Raw genomic sequence first — 27,895 nt, 5'->3', positions numbered from 1 at the left:
CCCAAACTCATGTGCGTCGAGTCTGTGATGCCATCCAACCATCTCATCCTCTGTCATTCCCTTCTCCTCCAGCCCCCAACCCCTCCCAGCATCAGGTTCTTTTCCAATGAGTCAACTCTCTGCATGAGGTGGCCAAGTACTGGAGTTTCAGCTTCAGCATCACTCCTTCCAATGAACACCCAGGACTGATCTCCTTGCAGTCCAAGGGACTCTCAAGAGTCTTCTCCAACACCATCTTCTCCAACACCACACTTCAAAAGCATCAATTCTTTGGCGATCAGCTTTCTTCACAGTCCAATTCTCATATTGATACATGACCACTGGAAAACCCATAGCCTTGACTAGACAGACCTTTGTTGGCAAAGTAATGTCTCTGCTTTTTTAATATGCTATCAAGGTTGGTCATAACTTTCCTTCCAAGGAGTAAGCATCTTTTAATTTCATGGCTGCAATCACCATCTGTGGTGATTTTGGAGCCCAAAAAAATAAAGTCTGACACTGTTTCCACTGTTTCCCCATCTGTTTGCCATGAAGTGATGACCCGATGCCATGATCTTAGCTTTCTGAATGTTGAGTTTTAAGCCAACTTTTTCACTCTCCTCTTTCACTTTCATCAAGAGGCTTTTTAGTTCCTCTTCACTTTCTGCCATAAGGGTGGTGTCATCTGTGTATCTGAGGTTATTGATATTTCTCCCAGCAATCTTGATTCCAGCCTGTGCTTCTTCCAGCCCAGCCTTTCTCATGATGTACTCTGCATATACGCTAAATAAGCAAGGTGACAATATACAGCCTTGATGTCCTCCTTTTCCTATTTGGAACCAGTCTGTTGTTCCATGTCCACTTCTAACTGTTGATTCCTGACCTGCACATACCAAGGGAACATTTCATGCAAAGATGGGCTCGATAAAGGACAGTAATAGTACGGACCTAACAGAAGTAGAAGATATTAAGAAGAGTTGGCAAGAATACACAGAAGAACTGTACAAAAAAGATCTTCATGACCAAGATAATCACGATGGTGTGATCACTCACCTAGAGCTGGACATCCTGGAATGTGAAGTCAAGTGGGCCTTAGAAAGCATCACTATGAACAAAGCTAGTGGAGGTGATGGAATTCCAGTTGAGCTATTTCAAATCCTGAATGATGATGCTGTGAAAGTGCTGCACTCAACATGCCAACAAATGTGGAAAACTCAGCAGTGGCATCGGGACTGGAAAAGGTCAGTTTTCATTCCAATCCCAAAGAAAGGCAATGCCAAAGAATGCTCAAACTACTGCACAATTACAGTCATCTCACACGCTAGTAAAGTAATGCTCAAAATTCTCCAAGCCAGGCTTCAGCAATATGTGAACCGTGAACTTCCAGATGTTCAAGCTGGTTTTAAAAAAGACAGAGGAACCAGAGATCAAATTGCCAACATCCGCTGGATCATGGAAAAAGCAAGAGAGTTCCAGAAAAACATCTATTTCTGCTTTATTGACTATGCCAAAGCCTTTGACTGTGTGGATCACAATAAACTGTGGAAAATTCTGAAAGACATGGGAACACCAGACCACCTGACCTGCCTCTTGAGAAACCTATATGCAGGTCAGGAAGCAACAGTACTGTATACATGTCCATTACATCAGTATTCTCTATTTCCTTAATGATACTTTGTTCACTTAATCTATCAATTACCACACCAAAGGAATTAAAATTTTAACTGTGAAAAGTTGATTTGTCAATTTTTATTTTATGTGTAATTGTACACATTTAGAACTGTTATATCAATTGATTTTTCTATTGATATCGATCTCTAGTAATCTATACTACTGATTTTGCTTTAGAGACTATTTATATAACATTACTAGCTCTCTTTTGACCTAGTATAATTTTTTACCCATTCTCTAGCTTTTAAACTTCCTATGTTTTAAGTGTCTCTTGTAAAAACTTAGAAAAAACTGTTTCAACAATCTCTGCAAATGAAAATTTTAATCTACTTACACTGACAGTGATTATTGATTTTTAAAATTCATTTCTACTATTATTGTGTTTCTGGTTTTCATCTTTTTTTATGGTTTTCCTCGCTTCATGATGAACCCTCCTCCAATTCTTGCCTTCTTTGGGATTCAATTATTTTTTCCCTTATCCAATATTTTCTTTCTATTTGTATGAAAATTATACAGTCTATTCTGTTCTTTCAGTGAGCACCCCAAATTTTACCATGTATCTTTTACTTATAAAATCTGGTATTAATAAGTATCTCTACCTTCACTTTGAAAGTCAGGAACCTTAGAATGCTTTAACTTTTTCACTTCTCTTCTGATTTATATGTTATCATATCCAGGATTTTATCTTAATTTTAATCACTTGAATTAGACATCAGTGTTTATGTTTTACATGATCACTTTTTGTTTAGGCTCCCACAGGTTTAACCATTCCTTCCTGCATCTCATGCCTTCCTTATTTTTAGATCTCTCAAGGAAGATGCTGCCCTTCAAGGGTCCTAAATTGATGTGGGAATCCCTGATCCAATTTCCCATTCTGCTTGAGCCCTAGGCTTTGTCTCCAATCCTCTGAGTACACCGCCTTTATAAACCAAGCACCTCACTGCCAGGTGCCAGCAAATGCCCTCAAAACAAACTGTGACTTTGCCTACTCTTATGGAATCAAACATCCTTGTCATTTCAACCTATGAGTTGTTTCCCTAAGTTTCCTGCCAGCTCAACCATGCTTCAAACAAATATTTTAAATATATTATCTATTAAATAGGTGGTCTGACTAGTAAGTTTTTCTCTGTAGATCATTCTTATTCTCTAAATATTCTTAGGTAACTGTTTTAGTATTTATGCTCTTTGAATTGACTTCATAGAAAAATTGTTTTATTTACTGAGTGTGCTTTATTAGTAAAAAGTAAATTTTATAAAGCCATTTAAAAATCAAACTGGTTAACAGTTTCTTTTTGCCTAACATACATACTTTTCATAAGCCAAGAGTCATTTCTAAGAGATTACTTTCCCCCAAATTCTAAGTATAAATATTGACTCCAAGATAATACACATCATCTTCCAGTATTATACAAATTTTCAAACATCCAGGAAAGTTGACATAATATATAGTAAAATAAGCTTCATATGTGGCACATTCATTTGAAATGCTTTCCCTTTTATTTCATCATTATCTAGGAATTTTCTTATAGTTCCTATTTGTTTATAGTGAAAAGCTCTTACTTGCTAATACTTCCTTATTCAGCAGTTCTGGAAGAGTATTCAATTTTATGGAAGCAGAGAAATGAACAATCACCTTTCGAACTTAATTTAGGCAAACTTACATCTTCCTTCTATGATACTGTGATTTATAGTAATATGAAATATATATTAGATCTTTGTCCTGTTTGTGACAAAGGAGCTTCCTGAAACTTCCTAAGTGATACAGAGCCAAAAAAGATGAAAAGAAAGTCTTTTGTTACTCATAACAATCCCCTTTCAACAATACCTAAGTTTAGATTGATGAGTTGACTTTCTAAAAGCCTCTACAGATAGGGGCTGAAGTGAAGGAAATCAACCACATGATTAGCAGAACTTTAGCCTCACTCCTGAACTTCTGGGGGAAAGGGAAGAAAGGGGAGCTAGAGGTTGAATTAATCATCAGTAGCCAATTATTTCACCAATCATGCCTATGTAATGCAGCCTCCATAAATACTCAAAAGGAGGAGATTCAGAGAGCTTCCGGACTGAAAGTGTGGAGGAGCAGGGAAGGTGGTACACTTGGAGGGCATGGAGGCTTCGAGTCCTTTCCCACATTATTTGCCCTATGCATCTCTCTCTCTGGCTTTTATTTGTATCCTTTAAAATATTGCCAATAGTAAGCAAGCTCTATTTTCCTGGTTCTATGAGCTACTCTAATATACTATTGAACATGTGGAGGGGATGATAGGAACGTACGATTTGTAGACAAGTCAGACAGAAATTGCAGGTAACTTGGGAATCTATTACTTGTGCATGGCATATGAAGTAGGGATAATCTTACAAGACTGAGCTCTTAATAATGTGGGATCTGAGTTAACTCTGGTTAGTATCAGAATTGAACTGAACTGTAGAGCTGGTGTCAGAGAATTGGTAGGTGTGGAGGAAAAACCCCACATATTTGGTGTCAGAGTATTTGGAGTGTGAGAGTAAAGGATAACACACTGAATTTTTTTAAGTCACATTCTATAGGTCAGTTCTTCCAGCTTAATGGTTTTGTGAATTGAGCTGTACAATCTCTTTTAAAATTTTATTGTAACAATCACCTTATTTAGCTACCATATCAAGATTGTACTTCTACTGATTTCTGTCTTTAATGTTAGGAGCAATTATTTACACTGATAAGGAGCATTTCTTTAATGAACACTGACCACTTTGAACACATAAAAAAAGTTGTCAGTAAAGGACATGAGAAGTAAGTTTCAAAATTTAGATTCATTTGGATTTGAAGGAAGGCTGTCAAAATACGTTTCATATTTGCTCAAGACAAAAAAGGTCAAGAAACAAAAAGCTGTCTCTGGACTTCTACTACTATCAAGATAAAAACAAAACTGTAAACCAAAACATTTGTTTTAAAAGCCCACACAGTATATGTGTATATCAGCACAAACTCATACTATGACCTCACTATATACTTTTTGATATTAAAATCAATGTAGTATTTTATTCTTTTTTTAATCTGGACTTAAGCAATCTGAGTCCTCAGCTTAACCAGCGAGTGATCTTAGATATATCCCTACTCTGCATGGTGCTCCTTTTCTTCATCTTTACTTTATGATGATCTTCACTGTTAGTACTTATTCCATTATCTAATAACTTTTTTTAAGAGTATTAAAATACTGGCTAGCAAAGTCCAGAAAAAAGTGAAAAAGTGATGCGATTCTAGTGCTTCACAAATACAAAATCGTACTTGGCCTTTTCCTCTTCACTTACGCAGGAGAGCTTCTTGTTGGCAGAGTAAACAAAAGGATGGTTCTAACCTAAGCTATCTCATTCAGTTTCTTCTAATGTTTCTTTTTTCTAATGCCATGTATAGCCTACTGTCAAAAGAACTACCAAACATTCCTTATAATTGAAACAATGGAAAGCATACAAAAAAGGAAACATGAAAAACCTAGTATATTCCTAAGAGACAATGTTCAATTTCAGATGTAATCACACAGATAAGCTACAGTCTAATAATAATGATAGTAATAGTCACCTCATCAAAATACATCCAAATAATAATTAGAATACTATGTCTGAGAAAAATCAATGAGAAAATTGCACATTAGTAGAACGTGTGAATATTAGTAGGATATGAGTATTCTAAAGCCAGCAGCATTATAAAATGTGATACTTATGCACAACCAAATCACTACATAAAATCAGACAGGCCGGAGACAGTGAGGCCACCAAGAATCTGCCACCAGAATGTCAGCTTCATTAATGTTAATCTTTTTATGCTCTTCAGGCAAGAGGTGAATTAATTAATTTTCCCTAGAAACAAGGAAAGTAGAATAATAGAGCAAAGAATAAAGCCCTAAGTCCAAATAAATGTGATGGCAGTTTCACTATCTTTGTCATGAAGAGGTATATGTTTAGAGATATAACACTGCTTCATTTAGGGTGAAGGATCTCTTGGAATATACCGAAGTCATTCAGATAAAAAGGCAACATTCAATTGTAGGTCATAACATACACAATATATTAACATTTCTAGCTTCTAAAAAGACTGTTTTCCAAAGGTTTCACTGTTCAGTAGAGATCAAAGTGCCACTTTATAAATAGTTTACTCATTTGTCAATTGATAAACTCAGAAATTTCCTGAGTTAAAAAGAACTGTAACAGTTAGAGTACACTAGAAGTAAAATTGAAACCCAGTTCGACTGGATGTAGCAACTGAAAAGTCTATTACTTTCTATTATAAAATATATCATATAATAAAGTATACAAAATGTATACTTTCAGCTAAAAGATAAATACTTTTTAATGGACCTTAATATATACTGCATTCACTTTAAGAAAAGGAATATTACTAATACCTTGGAGGCTCCCATGGGCTTATTCTCTCATATTTCTCTTAACCCACTCCACAATATCCTAATTTTTATTCTAAACACTTCCCTGTTTTTACTACTAGCATTGATATATTTAGGTGTATCTCTAAAGTAACTGGCTAGTTATTTATCTCCATCCATCCATTCATCTTCCACCCATTTTTTTCATTTTATATATAGAGAATATGCTCTGTATTCTTCTCCTTCAACTTCTACAGCATCTGTCTCAGAGTAATTTCTTGACACTACCTAATTTTTCATATAATCCTTAAGACTAAAGGAATTAAAGGAATTTAAAGGGGAGAAAATGAGACACAGTGAAGCTAGCAACTTGCTACATTATATAGGAAAACAATGGACAAATCTCTCTATAGTAATTCTGAAAGTAAAGCAAACCAGCAGACTGTCTTATAACTTTATAGCACATTTATTTTAGCTGCAATTAAACATTTCTCTGTTCTTAAGAGTACAATTAATATTTTTAAAATAACTTTACAAAGCTGGTAATTTTTGCTTTCATATTAAAGGGACAATTTTATTCAAGTGTACTGATGATGTAAAAGACCTCAATGATACTCCAGTATAGTCCTGAATAGGAAAACAAGAACAAATTAAAGAAAGCATATCAAGAGCTGATTTGTTTTTCTCTTAAGGGACAGACTATTAGAAAAGAGATAGACATATTATGGAATATTCTAATTAAAGAAGATGGTTCCTTAAATAGGTAATTAGTCTGACACTAATTAATCTGAAGTCTGACACTAATTAATCTGAAGTTATCATTTACCTGAGCAAGTGGTGGAAGAATCTCCTTGCGTATTTGCTGATTTGGTCTCTGTATTCTAATACAGTCGTATCCAGGAGTGGTCTTGTTGGAGCATAGAAGGTTCCAAGGCTTGCCTCAAGCTGTGCTGTGGAATTCAAACATAGCAGCACTAAAACAAGTGAAACTCCTTCAATTACAACAGAATACTCATGTTTGCAGTCAGTCAGGTTTTGCAAACTTGGATGAAATGTGAGCCTGTTGCAGGAAAAGATGAAATTAAAATATGACAGCTGGTACAAAAACAAACCTGTGTATAAACTTTCACTTGAAGCAAAGCTGACAATGACTCTGAGCAACAAAAAGCTGTCACAACTGAAGAAATCCATAATGAATCAACCTCTCACCACAAATGGGTAATTAAAACAGTGACTCATCAGAGTAACACAATTCGAAACTAGTATTTCCAGTAAAATCAACTCACAGTGTGCACAACATTTACTCTCTTTAGCTGAAAGGAGGAAACTAGTCTTACTACATTAGGCTTTGGAGTCAGTATTAGAAATATCTTTAAAAATAATGCAAATAAAAATAGACTTATTGGAGTAATAATATTTCTTTATTACAACTTAAAGATCAAAAATCCCCCTCCCTTTCCTAAATACTGTCCAAAACAACACAACATTCTTGGTTTTGTCCAAGGGTGAAAGTTAACATCCCTGGGAGGGATCCCATGCTAATCTACTCTGGTCAACTGACTTCCTGATAGGAAAGGACTGGAGAGCAGGTTTGATAAGCCAAAGGGCTAGCGATTAGGAGAAAAGGGCACTTTTTGTCTAATTTACACTTTGGCCAAGACATGCCAGTGGGGTTGTGTTACCCCCAAGAAATCACTGGGAAATATATAATTCCCATAATGGTGAGCGTTGTATGAGAATACAGCTCACAGTAGGATTCCACTGATTTTTTTTGCACTACTAGCACTAGGTTGAATAAACATCCTTATTTAGCAGAACTCTTTTAGGTATATTTGGGTTTGAAAGTATTAAATACCTCATCAGAGCAATTGCTATGGACTTTGCTAAGCTGCTGGTAATTTCTTTTTTTAATCTCAGATCTAGACAATAAAGTAAGATGAACTTTGGGGGTATTTTCTTTGAAAGCAGCAGTCAATTTAGATTAAAATTGAATACAGCAATGCCATTGTGAAAACAAGCCAGATTCTCTTGCCATTGCTTGTTTTCTTGACAGCATGTTTCGTACATCTGAAATGTTTGAGCCTACATGGAATACTTGTAGCTCCCAGCACAGTTACAGACTCATTAGATAGCCCAGCTTGATGTTTAAGGCAGAAATGAAGATCTTGAAGATAACCACAGCTCCAGCTACAAATAAAAGAGCTCACTGGGCTCCATTAATAAAAGGAAACAAATTACCATGTCAAATTTGTTAGATTCAGATAGAATAAATCTCAACAGAGAAGAATTGTGAATGTTTTAGAAAAGTGTTCTGCAATTACTTGGGGGAAAATGCATACATCTACTTAAAATGTACATATTCTGATAACCTAGCATCATGAAAGCATTTTATTTTAATAGCCTAGTGTATCATACAAATTTTTTATTTCCGTATCCACCCAATATGGTTCCTTGATAATATCCTTTATTAAGGCAGGAACCTGATAATACCCATTTGTGAATTCCCTAATAATCTTACTTACTACACAGGAATCTTACAACACAAATTCACTAAGGTGCTAACAATTTCATGGTGTTCTGAGTAAGAGTCAATATATTGTTGTCTTCATATTTCCTCAACTGTAAATTTATGATCTCTTACATGGGTTATGCTTACCACAACAGGCTTTCTTTAGGCACCCTGCTATCTACCTAATCTTGAGAGTATACCAATACTAACAAATAATTACTTGAGATAACTCTGCAGGTGAAAATATTACAGTAACCTTAGAGCCCCCAAATTCTGAAGTTATACTCTTCTTTTTAACTAACATCCACTGAGTACCTACTGTGGGTCAAGCATATGCTAGGCATTTTCTCATTGCAGACGCACTGGAATCTCCATAGATGTGTTGGACTACCTCCAAAAAGCACATTCAATTAACATTAAATAAATATTGTGGGCCTCCTATGAGTTGAGGCCAAGTCTCACGATGCAGACTTCTTGAAAGAACATGTTCTTACTGATTATTCTTCTCTAAAATTACTAAAAAGAAGGTTAGGTACAGAATACTATCTATCATGTTTACTTTGAAATGTAATAAAATGGAATAAGAAAATCTATAAATATGGAAAGAAGGCAGTGAGGGAAAAAGCTCTCCAATAAAGGCTTTTTGACATATTTCCTGTTTTCTTTACGTTGTAAATCACCTCTAGAAACATCTTCACTGGCCATGGTTTCCCACTATTAATGTCAATGCTAATCACAAACATTTGAAATATACAAATTCAAGAATGTTTAGATGCATTTTACATTAAGTAAATAAATTACTCATAATAAAAATAATATATACTGCAAAATAGAAAAACTGATTTCATTATTCCACATGGCACTTTTTTTTCCCCCTTTTTTCGGGGGGGTGGGTTACAGTGCCTCATCTCTCTCTGAAAATAAACATCTGAGATCCTATGGACAAAATCACTTATTTACAGAAGGTTAGGAAATCCAGGCAGCCACAAGGTAGAGGGGGATTAGAAGTCAAAGTTAAAACGAAAACAAGAAGAACAACCTAAGCTGTAATTCTCTCTCTGTCACACACACACACACACACACACACACACACAATCAGTGGTAAAGTCTATTGTCTGGACAATGAACTTGGGATGTGAGAAATACTACTGTTTAAAGTGAAGGAGAAATAAGGATTTTTGTTTAGGACCCTTTGTCTTCCAAACCCTAGAAAGTACATGAAATTCCTCATCAAAGTTTAAAATCTGAGCATATTCTACACATGAACTTAGTCTGAAATGTGCAATGACTTCATTGTGAGTTCCAACACAGGTATATACAGAAAAGTTACTATGTTGACAAATACTATACAGTAAGTTACCATATAGGAGTAATTATTTGATACCTGATTTTGTCAGTTTAATAGGGCATGAATATTTTTGTCTTTTTAGTTCCAGTAATACAACTCCAAAGCATCCTCAAAAAATAACCAACTCAATAAAACATATTTCATGTATATACAAAACTCACGAAATATATTTTAAATCTGACCTTCTCTCTCTGGCGTGAGCTTTTGTCTAAGAAGATGGTTTACAATGGCACACATGCTGATAAAGCACTCATGGCCCAGAGTGTCCCAGTTCATACCACTCAGGATGTTTACTGCCTCATAGATCTCGTCACAGTGAATATACTGGGAGATGATGTCTACCTGACCCAGGTGTCCTTGTGTGAAGATGCCTGTCACAAAAAATACATAAAATCAAGTGAGTCATTTAAAAATAAAAATAACATTTAACTTTTCTAGAAAGGAAAAAAAAAAAGTGATCTTTTCTTGCATAAAGAGCTTGAAACGTGGGGTTTGGGGGAGGCCAATAGTCATATATGGCACTGTGGTCCAATCTTCAAGTATCACCTACCAACTCCATCTTGTTTATGCTTACCATTCACCACATAGTAAAACTTTTTACTCTACATAATCAACTGTTTAGACTAAAAATGAATAAATGTGAGAACTTTTAGGTAAATCACAATAGCTAACTGAATTTCCCATATGTCATTTAGGCCTCTATTGTATTTATGTGTGTGTGTGTGTTTAGCTGTGGGGGGTCTTCACTGAGAAATGCAGTCTTTTCGTTGCAGTGCACAGGCTTCTCTAGTGATGGGGCACATGCTCCAGAGCATGTGGATTCAGCAGCTGTGGCACAAGCACATTGCTTCTTTAGTAGCGGCATATGGGTTCAGTTGCCTCACGGGATCTTAGTTCCCTGATCAAGAATCAAACCCACGTCTCCTGCATTGGAGGGCAAATTCTTAACTACTGGACCACCAGGGAAGTCCCTGTGGTATATACGTAAAGACAGAATTTTGATGTAACACAATTCTTATTGACCAGATTAAGTTGCATCTGATCTTCAGCCATATGTACTTGGCGGGAAAAAGTACAAATATTTATGACATAGAATAACACATACCAATTTATTTTAAATTGGCATTTAAAGATTATCATCTTTGATTACTAATGAATATTCAGTTCAGTTCAGTCACTCAGTTGTATCTGACTCTTTGCAATCCCATGGACTGCAGCATGACAGGCTTCCCTGTCCATCACCAATTCCTGGAGTTTGCTCAAACTCATGTCCATTGAGTCTATGATGCCATCCAACCATCGCATCCTCTGTTGTCCCCTTATCCTCCTGCCTTCAATCTTCCCTAGCATCAGGGTCTTTTCCAAGGAGTCAGTTCTTCGCATCAGGTGGCCAAGGTATTGGAGTTTCAACTTCAGCATCAGTCCTTCCAATGAATATTCTGGACTGATCTCCTTTAGGATGGACTGGTTGGATCTCCTTGCAGTCCAAGGGACTCTCAAGACTCTTCTCCAACACCACATTTCAAAAGCATCAATTCTTCAGCATGTAGCTCTCTTTATAGTCCAATTCTCACATCCATACATGACTTAGGAAAAACCATAGCTTTGACTAGACAGACCTTTGCTGGCAGAGCAATGTCTCTGTTTTTTAATCTAGGTTGGTCATAGCTTTCCTTCCAAGGAGCAAGCATCTTTTAATTTCGTGGCTCCAGTCACCATCTGTAGTGATTTTGGAGCCCCCCAAAATAAAGTCTCTCACTGTTTCCATTGTTTCCTCATCTATTTGCCATGAAGTGATGGGACGTGAAGCCATGAGCTTCGTTTTCTGAATGCTGAGTTTTAAGCCAACTTTTTCACTCTCCTCTTTCACTTTCATCAGAAGGCTCCTTAGTTCTTCACATTCTGCCATAAGGGTGGTGTTGTCTGTGTATCTGAGGTTATTGATATTTCTCCCAGGAATCAATTGCAGCTTGTGCTTCAACCAGTCTGGCATTTCTCATGATGTACTCTGCATATAAGTTAAATAAGCAGGGTGACAATATACAGTCTTGACATTATCCTTTCCCTATTTGAAACCAGTCTGTTGTTCCATGTCTACTACTAACTGTTGCTTCTTGACTTGCATACAGATTTCTCAGGAGGCAGGTCAGCTGGTCTGGTATTCCCATCTCTTTCAAAATTTTCCATAGTTTGTTGTGATCCACAACAGTCAAAGGCTTTGGCATAGTCAATATAGCAGAAGTAGATGTTTTCCCGGAACTCTCTTGCTTTTTAGATGATCCAATGGATGTTTGCAATTTGATCCCTGATTCCTCTGCCTTTTCTATAACCAGCTTGAACATCTGGAAGTTGACAGTTCACATACTGTTGAAGCCTGGCTTGGAGAATTTTGAGCATTACTTTGCTAGTGTGTGAGATGAGTGCAAATTGTGCAGTAGTTTGAATATTCTTTAGCATTGCTTTTTTTGGGGATTAGAATGAAAACTGACCTTTTCCAGTCCCGATGCCACTGCTGAGTTTTCTAAATTTATTGGTATATTGAGTGCAGCACTTTAACAGCATCACCTTTTAGGATTTGAAATAGCTCAGCTGGAATTCCATCCCCTCCACTAGCTTTGTTAGTAGTGATGCTTCCTAAGGCCCACTTTACTTCACATTCTAGGATTCTGGCTCTAGGTGAGTGATTACACCATCATGGTTATCTGGGTCATGAAAATCCCTTTTGCATAGTTCTTCTGCACATTCTGGCCACCTCTTCTTTTTAATCTTCTGTTTCTGTTAGGTCCCTACCATTTCTGTCCTTTATTGAGCCCATCTTTGCATGAAACGGTCCCTCAGTATATCTAATCTTTTTGAAATGATCTCTAGTCTTTCCCATTCTATTGTTTTCCTCTATTTCTTTGCACTGATCACTGAGGAAGGCTTTCTAATCTCTCCTTGCTATTCTTTGGAACTCTGCACTCAAATGGGTATATCCTTTTCTCCTTTCCTTTAGCTTCTCTTCTTTTCATAGCTATTAGTAAGGCCCCCTCAGACAACCATTTTGCCTTTTTGCATTTCTTTTTCTTGGGATGGTCTTGATCACTGCCTCCTGTACAATGTCACAAACCTCCGTCCATATTTCTTCAGGCACTCTATCAGACCTAATCCCTCGAATCTGTTTGTCACTTCCACTGTATAATCATAAGGGATTTGATTTGGGTCACACCTGAGGGGTCCAGTAATTTTCCCTACTTTCTTCAATTTCAGTCTGAATTTGGCAATAAGGAGTTCATGATCTGAGCCACAGTCAGCTCCCAGTCTTATTTTTGCTGATGGTATAGAGCTTCGCCATCTTTGGCTGCAAAGAATATAATCAATCTGATTAAAGTACTGACCATCTGGTGATGTCCACGTGTAGTCTTCTCTTATATTGTAAGAGGGTGTTTGCTATGACCAGTACCTTCCCTTGGCAAAACTCTATTAGCCTTTGCCCTACTTCATTTTGTACTCTGAGGCCAAAATTGCGTGTTACTCCAGGTATCTCTTGACTTCCTACTTTTGCATTCTAGTCCCCTATAATGAAAAGGACATATTTTTGGGGTGTTAGTTCTAGAAGGTCTTGTAGGTCTTCACAGATCCATTCGACTTCAGCTTCTTCAGCATTACTGGTTGGGGCATAAACTTGGATTACTGTGATACTGAATGGTTTGCCTTGGAAATGAACAGAGACCATTCTGTCATTTTTGAGATTATTATAAAGAAATGATTATTAGTAAAGAAATAATTAGAATTAATCTTGTTATTGATCCTCTTGCATAACTAAAGAAAATGCACTTCTAAGCTAATAGAAATAAGAACATCAAACAAAGCGGGGGTCGGGAGGGAGGCATTCTGTTCGAATTTTATCTTATCTTTTAAATATGGAAGACCTCTTGTGAAACAAATTCTGTGTAATTAAATGACAATAAGCACTAGCACCTTTTAAGTTTTTTTTTTTTAAGCTTTAAAAAAATATTTGTTTGTAAAATCTTTTTCCTTCTGCAAACGTTTACTGATTTGAGTGAATCTACAAAAACTTCTCAGTACAAATAATCATAAAGTTAAATGAAAAAATGTATGTGAAGTTATTTGGAATCTGTAAAGTATATAATATACTACTATAACTCTTTATTACTGTCATCATCATCATCACTTACCTGAAATAGTTATAGGTTTCAGAATTTATAAAAATGTATTAGCTCATGAGAAAGATCCTGAAAGTATTGATTTTAACTTCAAATCATATAAAAGTGAGACCTTGTACTATACCAGCAGGACTCAACTTGATAAGGAATCTGGGGAATTACCCTGATTATTCTGGAGGGAGGAAATGGCAACCCACTCCAGTATTCTTGCCTGGAGGATCTCATGGACATAGTAGCCTGGAGGGCTACAATCCACAGGGTCACAAAGAGTAAGGCACAACTGAAGCGACTTACACCAGCACCCCCACTGTACTAAGCAATAAAACTTTACTATTCTTCTTGTGTTGGTAGAATCAACAAATGCTACTGTCCAAAAGCCTTCATGCTGCTGCTGCTGCTAAGTCACGTCAGTCATGTCTGACTCTGTGCAACCCCATAGACAGCAGCCCACCAGGCTCCCATCCCTGGGATTCTCCAGGCAAGAATACTGGAGTGGGTTGCCATTTTCTTCTGCAGTGCATGAAAGTGAAAAGTGAAAGTGAAGTCACTCAGTGGTGTCTGACTCTTCGTGACCCCATGGACTGTAGCCCACCAGGCTCCTCCGTCCATGGGATTTCCTAGGCAAGAGTACTGGAGTGGGTTACCACTGCCTTCTCCGAAAGTCCTCATGATCCTACAGTAAAGTGCTGGAAGTCTTCATAAATCAGGGTGGTTCCTTTGCAGTGGATATTAATGTTTAAGAATTTTGAAGACAACCAAAAATATGCTGAAATCTATTGAGTTTGTCTATATCCTAATACTTCTAACATGAGCAATAACTGACATATTGAGAGGAAAAGCTAACATATAGTCATAAATGTTTATGATCAATTTATTAAATCAAATTGTTTAAAAGGTGATAAAGAGAAAAACTTAAAAAGCAGCCAATGAACACAAAAGCTGGTTCTTTGGAACAATGTATAAAATTGAACAACTTCTGCCTAAATTGAGGAAAAGAGAAGATACACTTCTCAGTATCAAGAATAATCACTACAGGTCCCACAGACATTAAAAATAGTAAGTGAATAATATGAATAACTTTATAGATATAAATATAATTTAAATGAAATGTATTCCTTGAAAGACACAAATTATCAAATCTCATTTAAAAAGAAATAAGAATAGATAACCTGAATGATCCTATATTATTTAAATTTGGATGTGAAGTTTAAAAACCTTTAAACATACACACACAAAAAACCAGATGACTTCATTGGTGAACTGTCTCAAACAGTAAGAGAAGAAATAATATCACCTTTACATAACTCAAAATATAAGACGAGGGAATGATTCCTACTGCATTTAATGATATCAGCATTACATTGAGACCAAAACTGACAAACATCACAGGAGAAGAAAAAGAAAACTAAAGGTCAGTACCTCCCATAAACAAATACAAAAATCCTTAACAGAATATTAACAAATTAAGCAACATATTAAAAACACAATATATCATGAACAAGAGATTTATCCCACAAATACAAGGTCACTGAAACATCTGAAAACTAATCAGTTCACTATATGACCAGAAAAATCACACAATCATTTTAATACAGAAAAAGCACTTGAAAAAAACTGAACATCCACTCAAGAAAACATAACCCAGTAGACTAGGAATAGAAGGTGACTTCCTCAACCTCCTACCACCGTGTGTGTGTTAGTTGCTCAGTTGTGCCCAACTCTTTGCAACCCTATTGACTGTAGCAGCCAGCTTCTCTGTCCGTGGGATTTCCCAGGCAAGAATGCTAAAGTGGGCTTCCAGTTGAAGATGATGGAGAAGAAGGACATGAGTTCATCTCCTTCTGCAAGAGCACCAAAATTAAAACTATCTTCTGAACAACCATTGACAGGAGAATGCTGGATAAAAGATACCAAAAAAGATATCCAATGCCCAATGACAAAGAAGCTGGAGGAAGATGGTAGGAGGGGCACAATCATGATAAAATCAAATCCCATACCCACCAGGTGAGTGACCCACAAACCGCAGAACAATAATACCAAAGAAGTTTTCCCACTGTTGTGAAGGTTCTGAACCCAACATCAGGCATCCCAGCCTGGGGATCTGACAAAAGGGACTGGAAATCCCCAGGGAATCTGACCTTGAAGGCCAGTGGAATTTGATTATTGGACTTCCACAGGACTGGGGGAAAGAGACTCCAGTCTTGGAGGGCACAAACGAAATCTTGCATGCACCAAGACCCAGAGGAAAGGAGCAGTGACCCCACAGGAGACTGAATCAAAATTTCCTTGTTAGTGTTGGAGGTTCTTCTGTGGAGGCCTGGGTTGGCAGGGGCTCACCACAGGGATGGGGCACTGGCAGCAGCAAGTTGAGAAGGTCCCCCATGGTATAAGCCCTCTTGGAGGTTAACCCTACCATACAGCCTGTAGACCCTAGGACTGGGTCATCTCTGGCCAAACGACTATCAGGGAGGGAGCACAACCCCACCCATCAGCAGATAATTGAATTAGCTTTATTGAGCAAGGCCCTGTCCACCAGAGCAAGACCTCATTTTTCCCACCACCAGTCCCTCCTATCAGGAAGCTGACACAAGCCTCTTAGCCTCCTCCATCAGAGGGCAGACAGAAGAAGCAAGAAGAACCACAGTCCCATGGTGGCTAGAAGAAAAAATATATTACAGAAAGTTTATCAGGATGAAAAAGCAGAAAGCTATGTTCCAGATAAAGAGACAAGGTAAAATATCAGAAAAAAACTAAATGGAGATAGGCAACCTACCAGAAACAAAATTCAAAATAATGTTAGTGAAGATGATCCAGAATACTGAGAAAACAAGAGAAGATCCCCAAAATGTTTACCAAAACCTACAAAAATTAAAGAACAGACAGATGAATAACACACAAGAAGAAATCAACAACAGAATAACTGAGGCAGAAGAAGGGATAAATGACCTGAAGAACAGAGTGGTGGAAATCACTGCCATAGAACAGAATATAGAAAAAAAGAATAAAAAGAAATGAAGACAGTCTAAAAGACCTCAGGGACAACATTAAACACATCAACATTCACATTATAGGGGTCCCAGAAGGAGGAGAGAGAGAGAGAAGGAACCTGAGAAAATATTTGAAGAGATAATAGTTGAAAACTTCCCTAACATGGGAAAGGAAATAGTCAACCAAGTCCAGGAAGCACAGAGAGTCCCAGGCAGGAAAAACCCAAGGAGGAACTCACCAAGACACACAGTAATTAAAACTGACAAAGATTAAAGACAAAGATAAAACATTAAAAGCAATAAGGGAAGAATGACAAATAACATACAACGTAACTCCCATCAGGCTAACAGCTGATTTCTCAACAGAAATTCTACAAGCCAGAAGGGAATGCATGATATACATAAAGTGATGAAAGGGAAGAAGCTACAACCAAGAATACTCTACTCAGTAAGACTCTCATTCAGATTTGATGGAGAAATCAAAAGCTTTACAGACAAGCAAAAGTTAAGAGAATTCAGCACCACCAAACCAGCTTTACAACAAATGCTAAAGGAACTTCTGTAGGCAGGAAACACAAGACAAGGGAAAGACCTACAGAAAATAAATCCAAAACAATTAAGAAAATGGTAATAAAATCATACATACTGATAATTACCTTAAATGTACATGGATTAAATGCACCAATCAAAAAACATAGGCTACCTGGGTGTATGGAAGCATGTGCATGTAAGCACTTCCACTTATCACATCACTCTGCTTGATGCCCCCAAACTGTATGTAATGATTTTATATTGTTTAGGTTAATCATGTTCCCATTAGGGCTTGCAGCTATAACTATCTTTTATTTTTTGTCTGGCTATTGACTGTGAAAACTGATAAACATGTTTTACTATTGTGATTACATAACTATTACTTACTTACTACCATAGTATCATGATTGGTCCACAGAAAAATGAAAGAACTCTATTATCACCAAAACTACAGTTTAATAGAAAAACCTGTAGTCACTTTTTAAAATCCAGATGCATATCAGAATTACCTTGGAGTTTTTTGAAAAATACAAATGCCTAGGTATTGCTTTTTTTTCCTCCAGAGCTCCAGATACTTTTCTAATGATCAGCCATATTCAAAAACAACTGAACTATATGAAGATCTTTTACTTTTATCTAGTTTGTTTCACTTTTTCTATTTCATATTCAGTGCTCTGATTTAATTTACTTTAGGTTTTTCAATTACTCCATCTCTTTTTAAAAATATGTATAATATATATATTTTAGAAAACTTACAAATTTTTGCCTAACTAAAAAATTTATGACATTTTGATTACACTTGTTTGACTTAGTATGAATAGAATGCTAGATTTCTAAGTAAAAAAAAAATAGATATGCAACAAGCAACTAAAGTGTACTGTATGCCACAGGGAACTACAGCCAGTATCTTATAATAACCTATAATGGAAAATAGTTTCAAAACTTACATATGTGTATGTGTTTAACCGAATCACCTTACTCTGCACCTGAAACACGGCAGGTCAACTATACTTCAATAAAATATATATATTTAAAAAAAAAGAATACTGGAATGAGAAAGAATCCCTTCTCCAGGGGATCTTCCCAACTCATGGATCGAACCTAGGTCTCCTACATTCCAGGCAGATTCTTTACCATTTAAGCCAGCAGGGAAGCCCAATAACATCATACATACACTATATTAAATGCTGACCACCTAAGACTGGAAACAAAGCAAAGATATCTTCTGTTTTCATTTCTACTTAATATTGTACCATCCTAGATAGTAAAACAGAGAAGAAAACAAAAGGCCTGCAGGTAGGATAAGAATATATGAAACTTGTTTTTAATTGTAGTTGTCAATAATCATCTATGTAGAAAATCCTAAGTAATCTATAATAAAAAGTCACTCCAACTAATGAGTTTAATAGGATTGCAGGATACATGTTCTATATTTTCAAATTTTATTTTTATAAAATCCCAATGAACAATTAAAACTTGTAATTAAAAATACTATTTACAATAGCATCCAAAAACATGAACAAACTATTTACAAGATCTTGTACATTTTAAAATATAAAACACTGCTGGGAGAAATTAAAGGCCTGGATAAATGGAGAGATATATTGTGTTCATAAATTGGGAGATTCAATATTGTTAGGTCTTCCCTGTAGCTCAAACAGTAAAGAATCTGCCTGCAATGCAGGAGACCTGGGTTCAATCCCTGGGTCGGGAAGATCCTCTGGAGAAGGGAATGGCAATCCATTCCAGTATTCTTGCCTGGAGAATCCCGTGGACAGAGGAGCCTGGTGGGCTACAGTCCATGGGAGGGCAAAGAGTCGGACATGACTGAGCAACACTACAATATTGTTAAATTGTCATTCTATCCAAAACTGATCTATAGATTCAACATAATCTCAATCAAAATTCCATTAGGTGTTTTTATAGAAACTGACAAGTTAGTTTGAAAACATATAGAAACTCAAAACATGTAGAGTAACCAAAACAATTTTGAAAAGAACAAAGTTGGAGGACTAATGGTACCTGGCTTCAAGACTTACTGTTAAACCACCATAATGAAGACAGTGTGGTACTCAAGTATGGACATATAGATCAATGGACAAGAACAGAGTCTTTTTATAGATACACACACACATATGGTCAAAGGAGTTCAATGGTGAAAGTATAGTCTTTCCAACAGCTGCTTCTGGAACAACTGAATATTCATATTAAAAATTAATTTCAACTCATATCTCACACCATATACAAAGAATTAACTTGAGTTAGTCAATAAACCTAATTGTAGGAGCTAAAATAATAAAATTTCTAGAAGAAAAAAGGGTCAAAGACTATTTTGATAAGACAAACAATAAAAGTCATAAATTAAAACAAATCTAATAGTTGGCTTTCATCAAAACTAAAAACTTCTGCACCTAAAATCTAGTTAAAAAAAAAATGAAAAGGTAAATTATAGGATGAAAGAAAATATTCACAATACTAGTATCCAAGAAAGAACCTGTGTTCAGAATATATAAAAACTTATGATTCAATAAAAAACAATCCAGTTCAACTGGGGCAGAAGATTTGAAGATATATATATGGCAATAAGCACATAAAAGATGAACAACTCCAAGGTTCATCAGGGAAATGCCAACTAACACCAACTACACCTACTACAATGGCTAAAATTAAAAATAGCAATAATGCCAAGTTTAGTGAAGATGTGGAATAACTGGAACTCCAAACTATTTTCCTCTTAAATTAAACTTAGCATAGTACTCAGTTCCAAGGTTCTTCCCAAAAGAAATCAGAATACACCTCCATACAAAGACTAGTACATGAAAGAACAGATCATTTTCAAACTGGCTAAAATTGGAAACAACTAAACTGCCTGTCAACATGTGAAGATAGATTGTGATATCTCTATATAATAGAATACTACTCAATAATGTAAATGAAAATTTACAGATATACACACCAATATGGAAAATTCACTAAGATTAATACTGAGTGAAAGTAGCCAGATACAAACAAGTACCAATTTATTAGTCTACTTCTATGAAATTCTAGAAAAAGCTGATCTAACTTCTAATAACAGACAACAGATCAATGTGCTTTAGCTTTGAGGGAGGCAGGGACTGACTGCAAAGGGGTTTGAGAGAATTTTGAGGGTGATGGAAATGTTTTACATCTTGATTATGGTGGTAATCACATTGTTGTTCAGTCTCTAAGTGGTGTTCAGCTCTTTGCAACCCCATGGACTGAAGCATTTCAGGCTTCCCTGTACTTCACTATCTCCTGGAGTTTGCTGAAACTCATGTTCATTGAGTCGGTGATGCCATCTAACCATCTCATCCTCTGTTGCCCTCTTCTGCTCTCAGTCTTTTCCAGTGAGTCATATCTTTGCATCAGGTGGCCAAAGTATTGAGGCTTCAGCTTCAGCATCAGTCCTTCTACTGAATATTCAGGGTTGATTACCTTTAGGACTGACTGGTTTTATCTCCTTATTGTCCAAGGGACTCTAGAGTCTTCTGCAGCACCACAGTTTGAAAGCATCAGTTCTTCAGTGTTCAGCCTTCTTTATGGTCCAACTCTCACATCTGTACATGACTACTGGAAAAACCAGAGCTTTGGATATATGGACCTATATGACTATATGGACCTATATAACTATAGGTCCATAAAGACTATATGACTATGAGTTTTAAGACAGCTTTTTAACTCTCCTCTTTCAACATCATCAAGAGGCTCTTTAGTTCCTCTTCAGTTTGTGCCACTAGAGCGGTGTGTGCATGCTAAGTCGCTTCAGACCTGTCCAACTTTGTGTGACCCAATGGCCTGCAGCCTGCCAGGTTCCTCTGTCCATGGGATTCTCCAGGCAAGAATATTTGACTGGGTTTCCATACCTGCCCCCAGGGATCATCCCAATCCAGGGACTGAACTCACATCTCTTATGCCTCCTTCATTGGTAGGCAGGTTCTTTATAACCAGCTCCATCTGGGAAGCTCCATTAGAGTGGTATCATCTGCATATATGACATTGCTTATATTTCTCCCAGCAATCTTGATTCCAGCTTCTGATTCATCCAACCTGACATTTTGCATGATGTACTCTGCATAGAAGTTAAATAAGAAGGGTGACAATATTCAGCCTTGAGATACTCCTTTCCCAATTTTTAAACAGTCCATTGTTCCATATCTGTTTCTAACTGCTGCTTCTTGACCTGCAAACAGGTTTCTCAGGAGGCAGGTAAGGTGGTCTGGGATTCTCATCTCTTTAAAAATTTTCTACAGTTTGTTGTGATCAACACTCAAAGACTTCAGTGTAGTCAATGAAGCAGAAGTAGATATTTTTCTGGAATTCCCTTGCTTTTTCTACGACATAGTAGACGTTAACAATTTGAGCTCTGGTTCCTTTGTCTTTCCTAAAACCAGCTATACATCTGAAAGTTTTCAGTTTACGAACTGCTGAAGCCTAGCTTGAAGGATTTTGAGCATAATCTTGGTAGCATGTGAAATTAGTGAACTGTACGGTAGTTTGAGCATTCTTTGGCATTGCCTTTCTTTGGGATTGGAATGAAAACTGGCCTTTTCCAGTCCTGTGGCCACAGCTAACTTTTCTAAATTTGCTAGCATACTGACTGCAGCAATTTAACAGCATCGTCTTTTAGGATTTGAAGTAACTCAGCTCGAATTCCATCACTTCCACTAGCTTTCTTTGTAGTAATGCTTCCTAAGGCCCACTTAACTTCACATTCCAGGACGTCTGGCTCTAGGTGAGTGACCACAACGTTGTGGTTATCTGGGTCATTAAGATCTTTTTTGTATAGTTCTTCTGTATATTCTTGGCACCTCTTCTTAATATCTTCTTCTCTTAGGTCCTTGCCGTTTTCTTTCACTCTGCCCATGTTTGCATGGAATATTCCCTCAGTATCTCCAATTTTCTTGAAGAGATCTCTAGTCTTTGCTATTCTATTGTTTTCCTCTATGTCTTTGCTTTATTCACTTAAGAAGGCTTTCTTATCTCTCATTGCTATTCTTTGGAACTTTGCATTCAAATGGGTATATCTTTCCCTTTTCTCCTTTGCCTTTCACTTCTCCTGTTTTATCAGCTATTTGTAAGTCCTCCTCAGACAATCACTTTGCCTTCTTGCATTTCTTTTTTATTAGGATGGTTTTGGTCACTGCCACCATACAATGTTACAAACCTCCATCTGCAGTTCCTGAGGCACTCTATCAGATCTAATCCCTTGAAATGTATTCGCCACCTCTGCTGTATAACCCTAAGGGATTTGTCTTAGGTCATACCTGAATAGTCTTGTGATTTTCCCTGCTTTCCTCAATTTAAGCCTGAATTTTGTGGTAAGGAACTGATGATCTGAGCCACAGTCAGCTCGAGGTCGTGTTTTGCCTACTCTATAGAGCTTCTCCATCTTCGACTGCAAAGAATATATCAGTGTGATTTCTGTTTTGACCATCTGATGATGTTCATGTGTAAAGTTTCTCGGGTTGCTGAAGAGGGTGTTTGCTATGACCACTTCATTCTCTTGGCAAACTCTGTTAGTCTTTGTGCTGCTTCATTTTGTACTCCAAGGCCAAACTTGCTTGTTCCTCCAGGTCTCTCTTGAGTTCCTACTTTTGCACTCCAATCCCCCACGCCGAAAAGGACATCTTTCTTTCTTTTTTTTTTTTTTTTTTGGGTATTCATTCTAGAAGCTCTTGTAGGTCTTCATAGAAATCGTTCAGCTTCAGCTTCTTCGGCATTACTGGTTGGGGCACAGACTTGGATTGCTGTGATACTGTATGGTTTGCCTTGGAAATGAACCAAGATCATTCTGTCATTTTTGAGGCTGCACCCAAGTATTGCATTTCAGACTCTTTTGTTGACTGTGAGGGTTACTTCATTTCTTCTAAGGGATTCTTGCCTATAACAGTAGACATAATGGTTATCTGAATTATATTCACCCATTCCTGTTCCATTTCAGTTTCCCAAGATGTTGATGTTCGCTCTTGCCATCTCCTGCTTGACCATGTCCAATTTACCTTGATTCACAGACTACTGGTTTTTCCAGTAGTCGTGTATGGATGTGAGAGTTGGACTATAAAGAAAGCTGCATGCCAAAGAATTGATGCTTTTGAACTGTGGTGTTGGAGAAGACTCTTGAGAGTCCCTTGGACTACAAGATCAAACCAGTCCATGCTAAAGGAAATCAGTCCTGAATATTCACTGGAAGGACTGATGCTGAAGCTGAAACTCCAATACTTTGGCCACCTGATGTGAAGAACTGACTTCTTAGAAAAGACCCTGATGCTGGGAAAGATTGAAGGCGGGAGGAGAAGGGGACAACTGAAGATGAGATGGTTGGATGGCATCACCGACTCGATGGACATGGGTTTGAGTAAGCTCCACGAGTTGGTGATGGACAGGGAAGCCTGGCGTGCTGCAGTCCATGGGGTCTTAAAGAGTCAGATACGACTGAGTGACTGAAGTGAACTGAATAATCATTAGTAACTGAAGATGATAATCTTTAAATGCCAATTTAAAATAAATTGGTATGTAGTCTATGTCATGAATATTTGTACTTTTTTCCCCTAGTACATGGGGCTGAAGACCAGACTTCTCAGGTGGCAGGTCAGGTGGTTTGGTATTCCCATCTCTTAAACACTCTCCGACATACATCACAGCAGGATCCTCTATGACCCACCTCCCAGAATATTGGAAATAAAAGCAAAAATAAACAAATGGGACCTAATTAACCTTAAAAGCTTCTGTACATCAAAGGAAACTATTAGCAAGGTGAAAAGACAGCCTTCAGAATGGGAGAAAATAATAGCAAATGAAGCAACTGACAAACAACTAATCTCAAAAATATACAAGCAACTCCTACAGCTCAACTCCAGAAAAATAAATGACCCAATCAAAAAATGGGCCAAAGAACTAAATAGACATTTCTCCAAAGAAGACATACAGATGGCTAACAAACACATGAAAAGATGCTCAACATCACTCATTATCAGAGAAATGCAAATCAAAACCACTATGAGGTACCATTTCACACCAGTAAGAATGGCTGCGATCCAAAAGTCTACAAATAATAAATGCTGGAGAGGGTGTGGAAAAAAGGGAACCCTCTTACACTGTTGGTGGGAATGCAAACTAGTACAGCCACTATGGAGAACAGTGTGGAGATTCCTTAAAAAACTGGAAATAGAACTGCCTTATGATCCAGCAATCCCACTGCTGGGCATACACACTGAGGAAACCAGAAGGGAAAGAGACACGTGTACCCCAATGTTCATCGCAGCACTGTTTATAATAGCCAGGACATGGAAGCAACCTAGATGTCCATCAGCAGATGAATGGATAAGAAAGCTGTGGTACATATACACAATGGAGTATTACTCAGCCATTAAAAAGAATACATTTGAATCAGTTCTAATGAGGTGGATGAAACTGGAGCCTATTATACAGAGTGAAGTAAGCCAGAAGGAAAAACATAAATACAGTATACTAACGCATATATATGGAATTTAGAAAGATGGTAACAATAACCCGGTGTATGAGACAGCAAAAGAGACACTGATGTATAGAACAGTCTTACGGACTCTGTGGGAGAGGGAGAGGGTGGGAAGATTTGGGAGAATGGCATTGAAACATGTAAAATATCATGTAAGAAACGAGTTGCCAGTCCAGGTTCGATGCACGATACTGGATGCTTGGGGCTAGTGCACTGGGACGACCCAGAGGGATGGTATGGGGAGGGAGGAGGGAGGAGGGTTCAGGATGGGGAACACATGTATACCTGTGGCGGATTCATTTTGATATTTGACAAAACTAATACAATTATGTAAAGTTTAAAAATAAAATAAAATTAGAAAAAAAAAATAAACAGATGCTAGATGGAAAAAAAAAAAAAAATTTCCACAGTTTGTTGTGATCCATATAGTCAAAGGCTTTGGTGTAGTCAATAAAGCAGAAGTAGATGTTTTTCTGGAACCCTTGCTTTTTCAGTGATCCAACGGATGTTGGCAATTTGATCTCTGGTTCCTCTGCCTTTTCTAAATCCAGGTTGAACATCTGGAAGTTCTCAGTTCATGTACTGTTGAAGCCTAGCTTGGAGAATTTTGAGTATTACTTTGCTAGCATGTGAGATGAGTGCAATTGTGTGGTAGTTTGAATATTCTTTGGCATTGCCAGAATCTCTTCTCAATGGAAGAGACTGACTGTGGGGAAAACTTGGTCTTGCACTGGTGGGCAGGGAAATGCTCAGGAAATTTTTAATCCAATTTTCTACTGATGGGTGGGGCTGTGTCCTCACCGCAGCCCCCCACAACCCCATTAGTTGTTTGGCCTGAGGTGACCCTATCCTGAGACTACAGACTCTATGTTAGGGCTAAATGTGACCTCCAAACAGACTTTTGCCAACACGCCCCTCCCAGGACCGCACAGCAGGCCACCGCTGACACACACCTCTGCAGGGGACCCTACATCACTCACAGGCAGGCCTGGCTCAGCCTCTTGTGGGGTCATTTCTCCTTGCTCCTTGTTCCTTTGGCACACAAATGCTTTGTGCCCTCCAACAGTCTCTGGTAATCATGAGGATATACATATTTCCCCAAATTCATTGATCTATACATTTTAAATAGGTATAATTTATTTGTAAATCACACTTGAAAAACATGATTTAAAAATCTGTCATCACTTTTGTATGAAGAAAGCAGAATGCTGTCTGGAACAGCAATCCATCTCAAATGACACGAGATCCAGTTTTAAGATGACTAGGCATCTAATAAAGTACCTGACATTTTCTTCCAGCAATCAGTTGCCACCAGTTACCACTTTGGTAAAGTAAACTTTAAATAACTTATTAAAAATAACTCTTTTAAAGAACACATACTTCTTGTAAAAGTTCTGAGAGAAAAATCATACTACTTGCTGTTTAGATGAAGTGACAGACACATACGTAATATTGCCCATGATTTTCAAAATCCTATGAGAGGGAAGAAGTTAGCTTTAATTATTTAATATCACCACTCGGACATTTAACCTTTTCCTAACTTTGCAGGTGTTATAAGCACATTGTAGGAGCACTCTAAGTAGATGGAATGATCAACACACTATGGAAAGAGGAGTGTGAGAGTACATGCTGTGATTGGGAAGCTCCTAAGGCAGCAGAGCTGAGAGATGAAGCCTAGGAGACAGACAGGGCTTATTAACTACTGAAGGATTTCAAGCTGCAGAAAAGAGAAAACTGAAAGTGTCAGTCACTCAGTCATGTCCAGCTCTTTGTGACCCCATGGACTGTAGCCTACCAGGTTTCTGTGCCCATGGAATTCTCCAAGGAGAATACTGGAGTGGATAGCCGATCCCTTCTTCAGGGCATCTTCCTGACCCAGGGATCAAATCAGGGTCTCCTGCATTGCAGGCAGAATCTTTACCACCAGGGAAGCCAAATCTATGAACAGATGTGCACTCTGGTGGCACTTAAGGGGATTAATTGAGCGGTAGGTGGGGAAGATTGGAAGGCAGAGCATTACAGACAGAGGGCCACTGCTTGATCATGGTACAATAGGGAAGGTCTAGATTTAAGGTAATCACAGCAAGGCTGAATAGAATGAGATGTTTTAGGCAGTGATGTCTTTTTCATCATAGGGGACTGGAAGGCAAAAGCAGGAAGTCAAGAGACACCTGGAGTAACAGGCAAGTTTGGCCTTGGAATACAAAATGAAGCAGGGAAAAGGCTTCATTTTGCCAAGGTTTGCCTAAAGAACACACTGGTCATAGCAAATACCCTCTTCTAACAACACTATACATGGACATCACCAGATGATCAATATCAAACTCAGATTGATTACATTCTTTGTAGCCAAAGATGGAGAAACTCTATATAGTCAGCAAAAACAAGACTGGGAGCTGACTGTGGCTCAGATCATGAACTCCTTATTGCCAAATTCAGACTGAAATTGAAGAAAGTAGGGAAAATCTCTAGGCCATTCAGGTGTGACCTAAACCAAATCCCTTATGATTATACAGAGGAAGTGGCAAATAGATTCAAGGGATTTGAGCTGGTAGACAGAGTGCCTGAAGAACTAAGGCAGAGGGGTCCATAATACTGCACAGGAGGTGGTGATCAAAACCATAAGCAAGAAAAAGAAACACAAAAAAAGCAACATGGTTGTCTGAGGAAGCCTTACAAGTAGTGGGGAAAGGAGTGAAAGGCAAAAGGGAAAAGGAAAGATATACCCATCTGAATGCAGAGTTCCAAAGAATAGCAAGGAGAGATAAGAAAGCCTACAGAAGTGAACACTGCAAAGAAATATAGGGAAAAAAATAGAATGGGAAAGACTAGAGACCTCTTTGAGAAAATCAGA

The 27,895-nt window shown here is 37.6% G+C and overlaps 1 protein-coding gene across 20 annotated transcripts in view; it reads right to left on the bottom strand.

Annotated features, from left to right (window-relative positions):
• The window catches only part of WDPCP (WD repeat containing planar cell polarity effector), a 516,387-nt gene that overhangs the window by 182,349 nt on the left and 306,143 nt on the right, over positions 1–27,895 (bottom strand). For 18 of the 20 annotated variants that reach the window (XR_015136725.1, XR_015136727.1, XR_015136726.1 and 15 more), the window contains 2 exons: positions 10,045–10,233; positions 6,832–6,955 (listed from right to left, as the gene is read on the bottom strand). Coding sequence is in view for 17 of the 20 variants with exons in the window: in XM_086326364.1 (XP_086182490.1) it covers positions 6,832–6,955; positions 10,045–10,233 (313 nt within the window). In the remaining 3 variants the exon portion in view is untranslated. Of the gene's footprint in view, positions 1–6,452; positions 6,633–6,831; positions 6,956–10,044; positions 10,234–27,895 lie in introns of those variants that run through there. The other 2 variants (XM_086326375.1, XM_086326377.1) reach the window with 1 other exon arrangement.

Source organism: Bos grunniens, chromosome 11 (genome assembly GCF_055505025.1).
Source record: "Bos grunniens cultivar Pamir isolate PY7600 chromosome 11, Bosgru_T2T1.0, whole genome shotgun sequence".
NCBI lineage: Eukaryota > Metazoa > Chordata > Mammalia > Artiodactyla > Bovidae > Bos > Bos grunniens.
The sequence above is the reverse complement of the archived record's forward strand: the minus strand, read 5'-3'. Positions and strand labels throughout refer to the sequence as shown.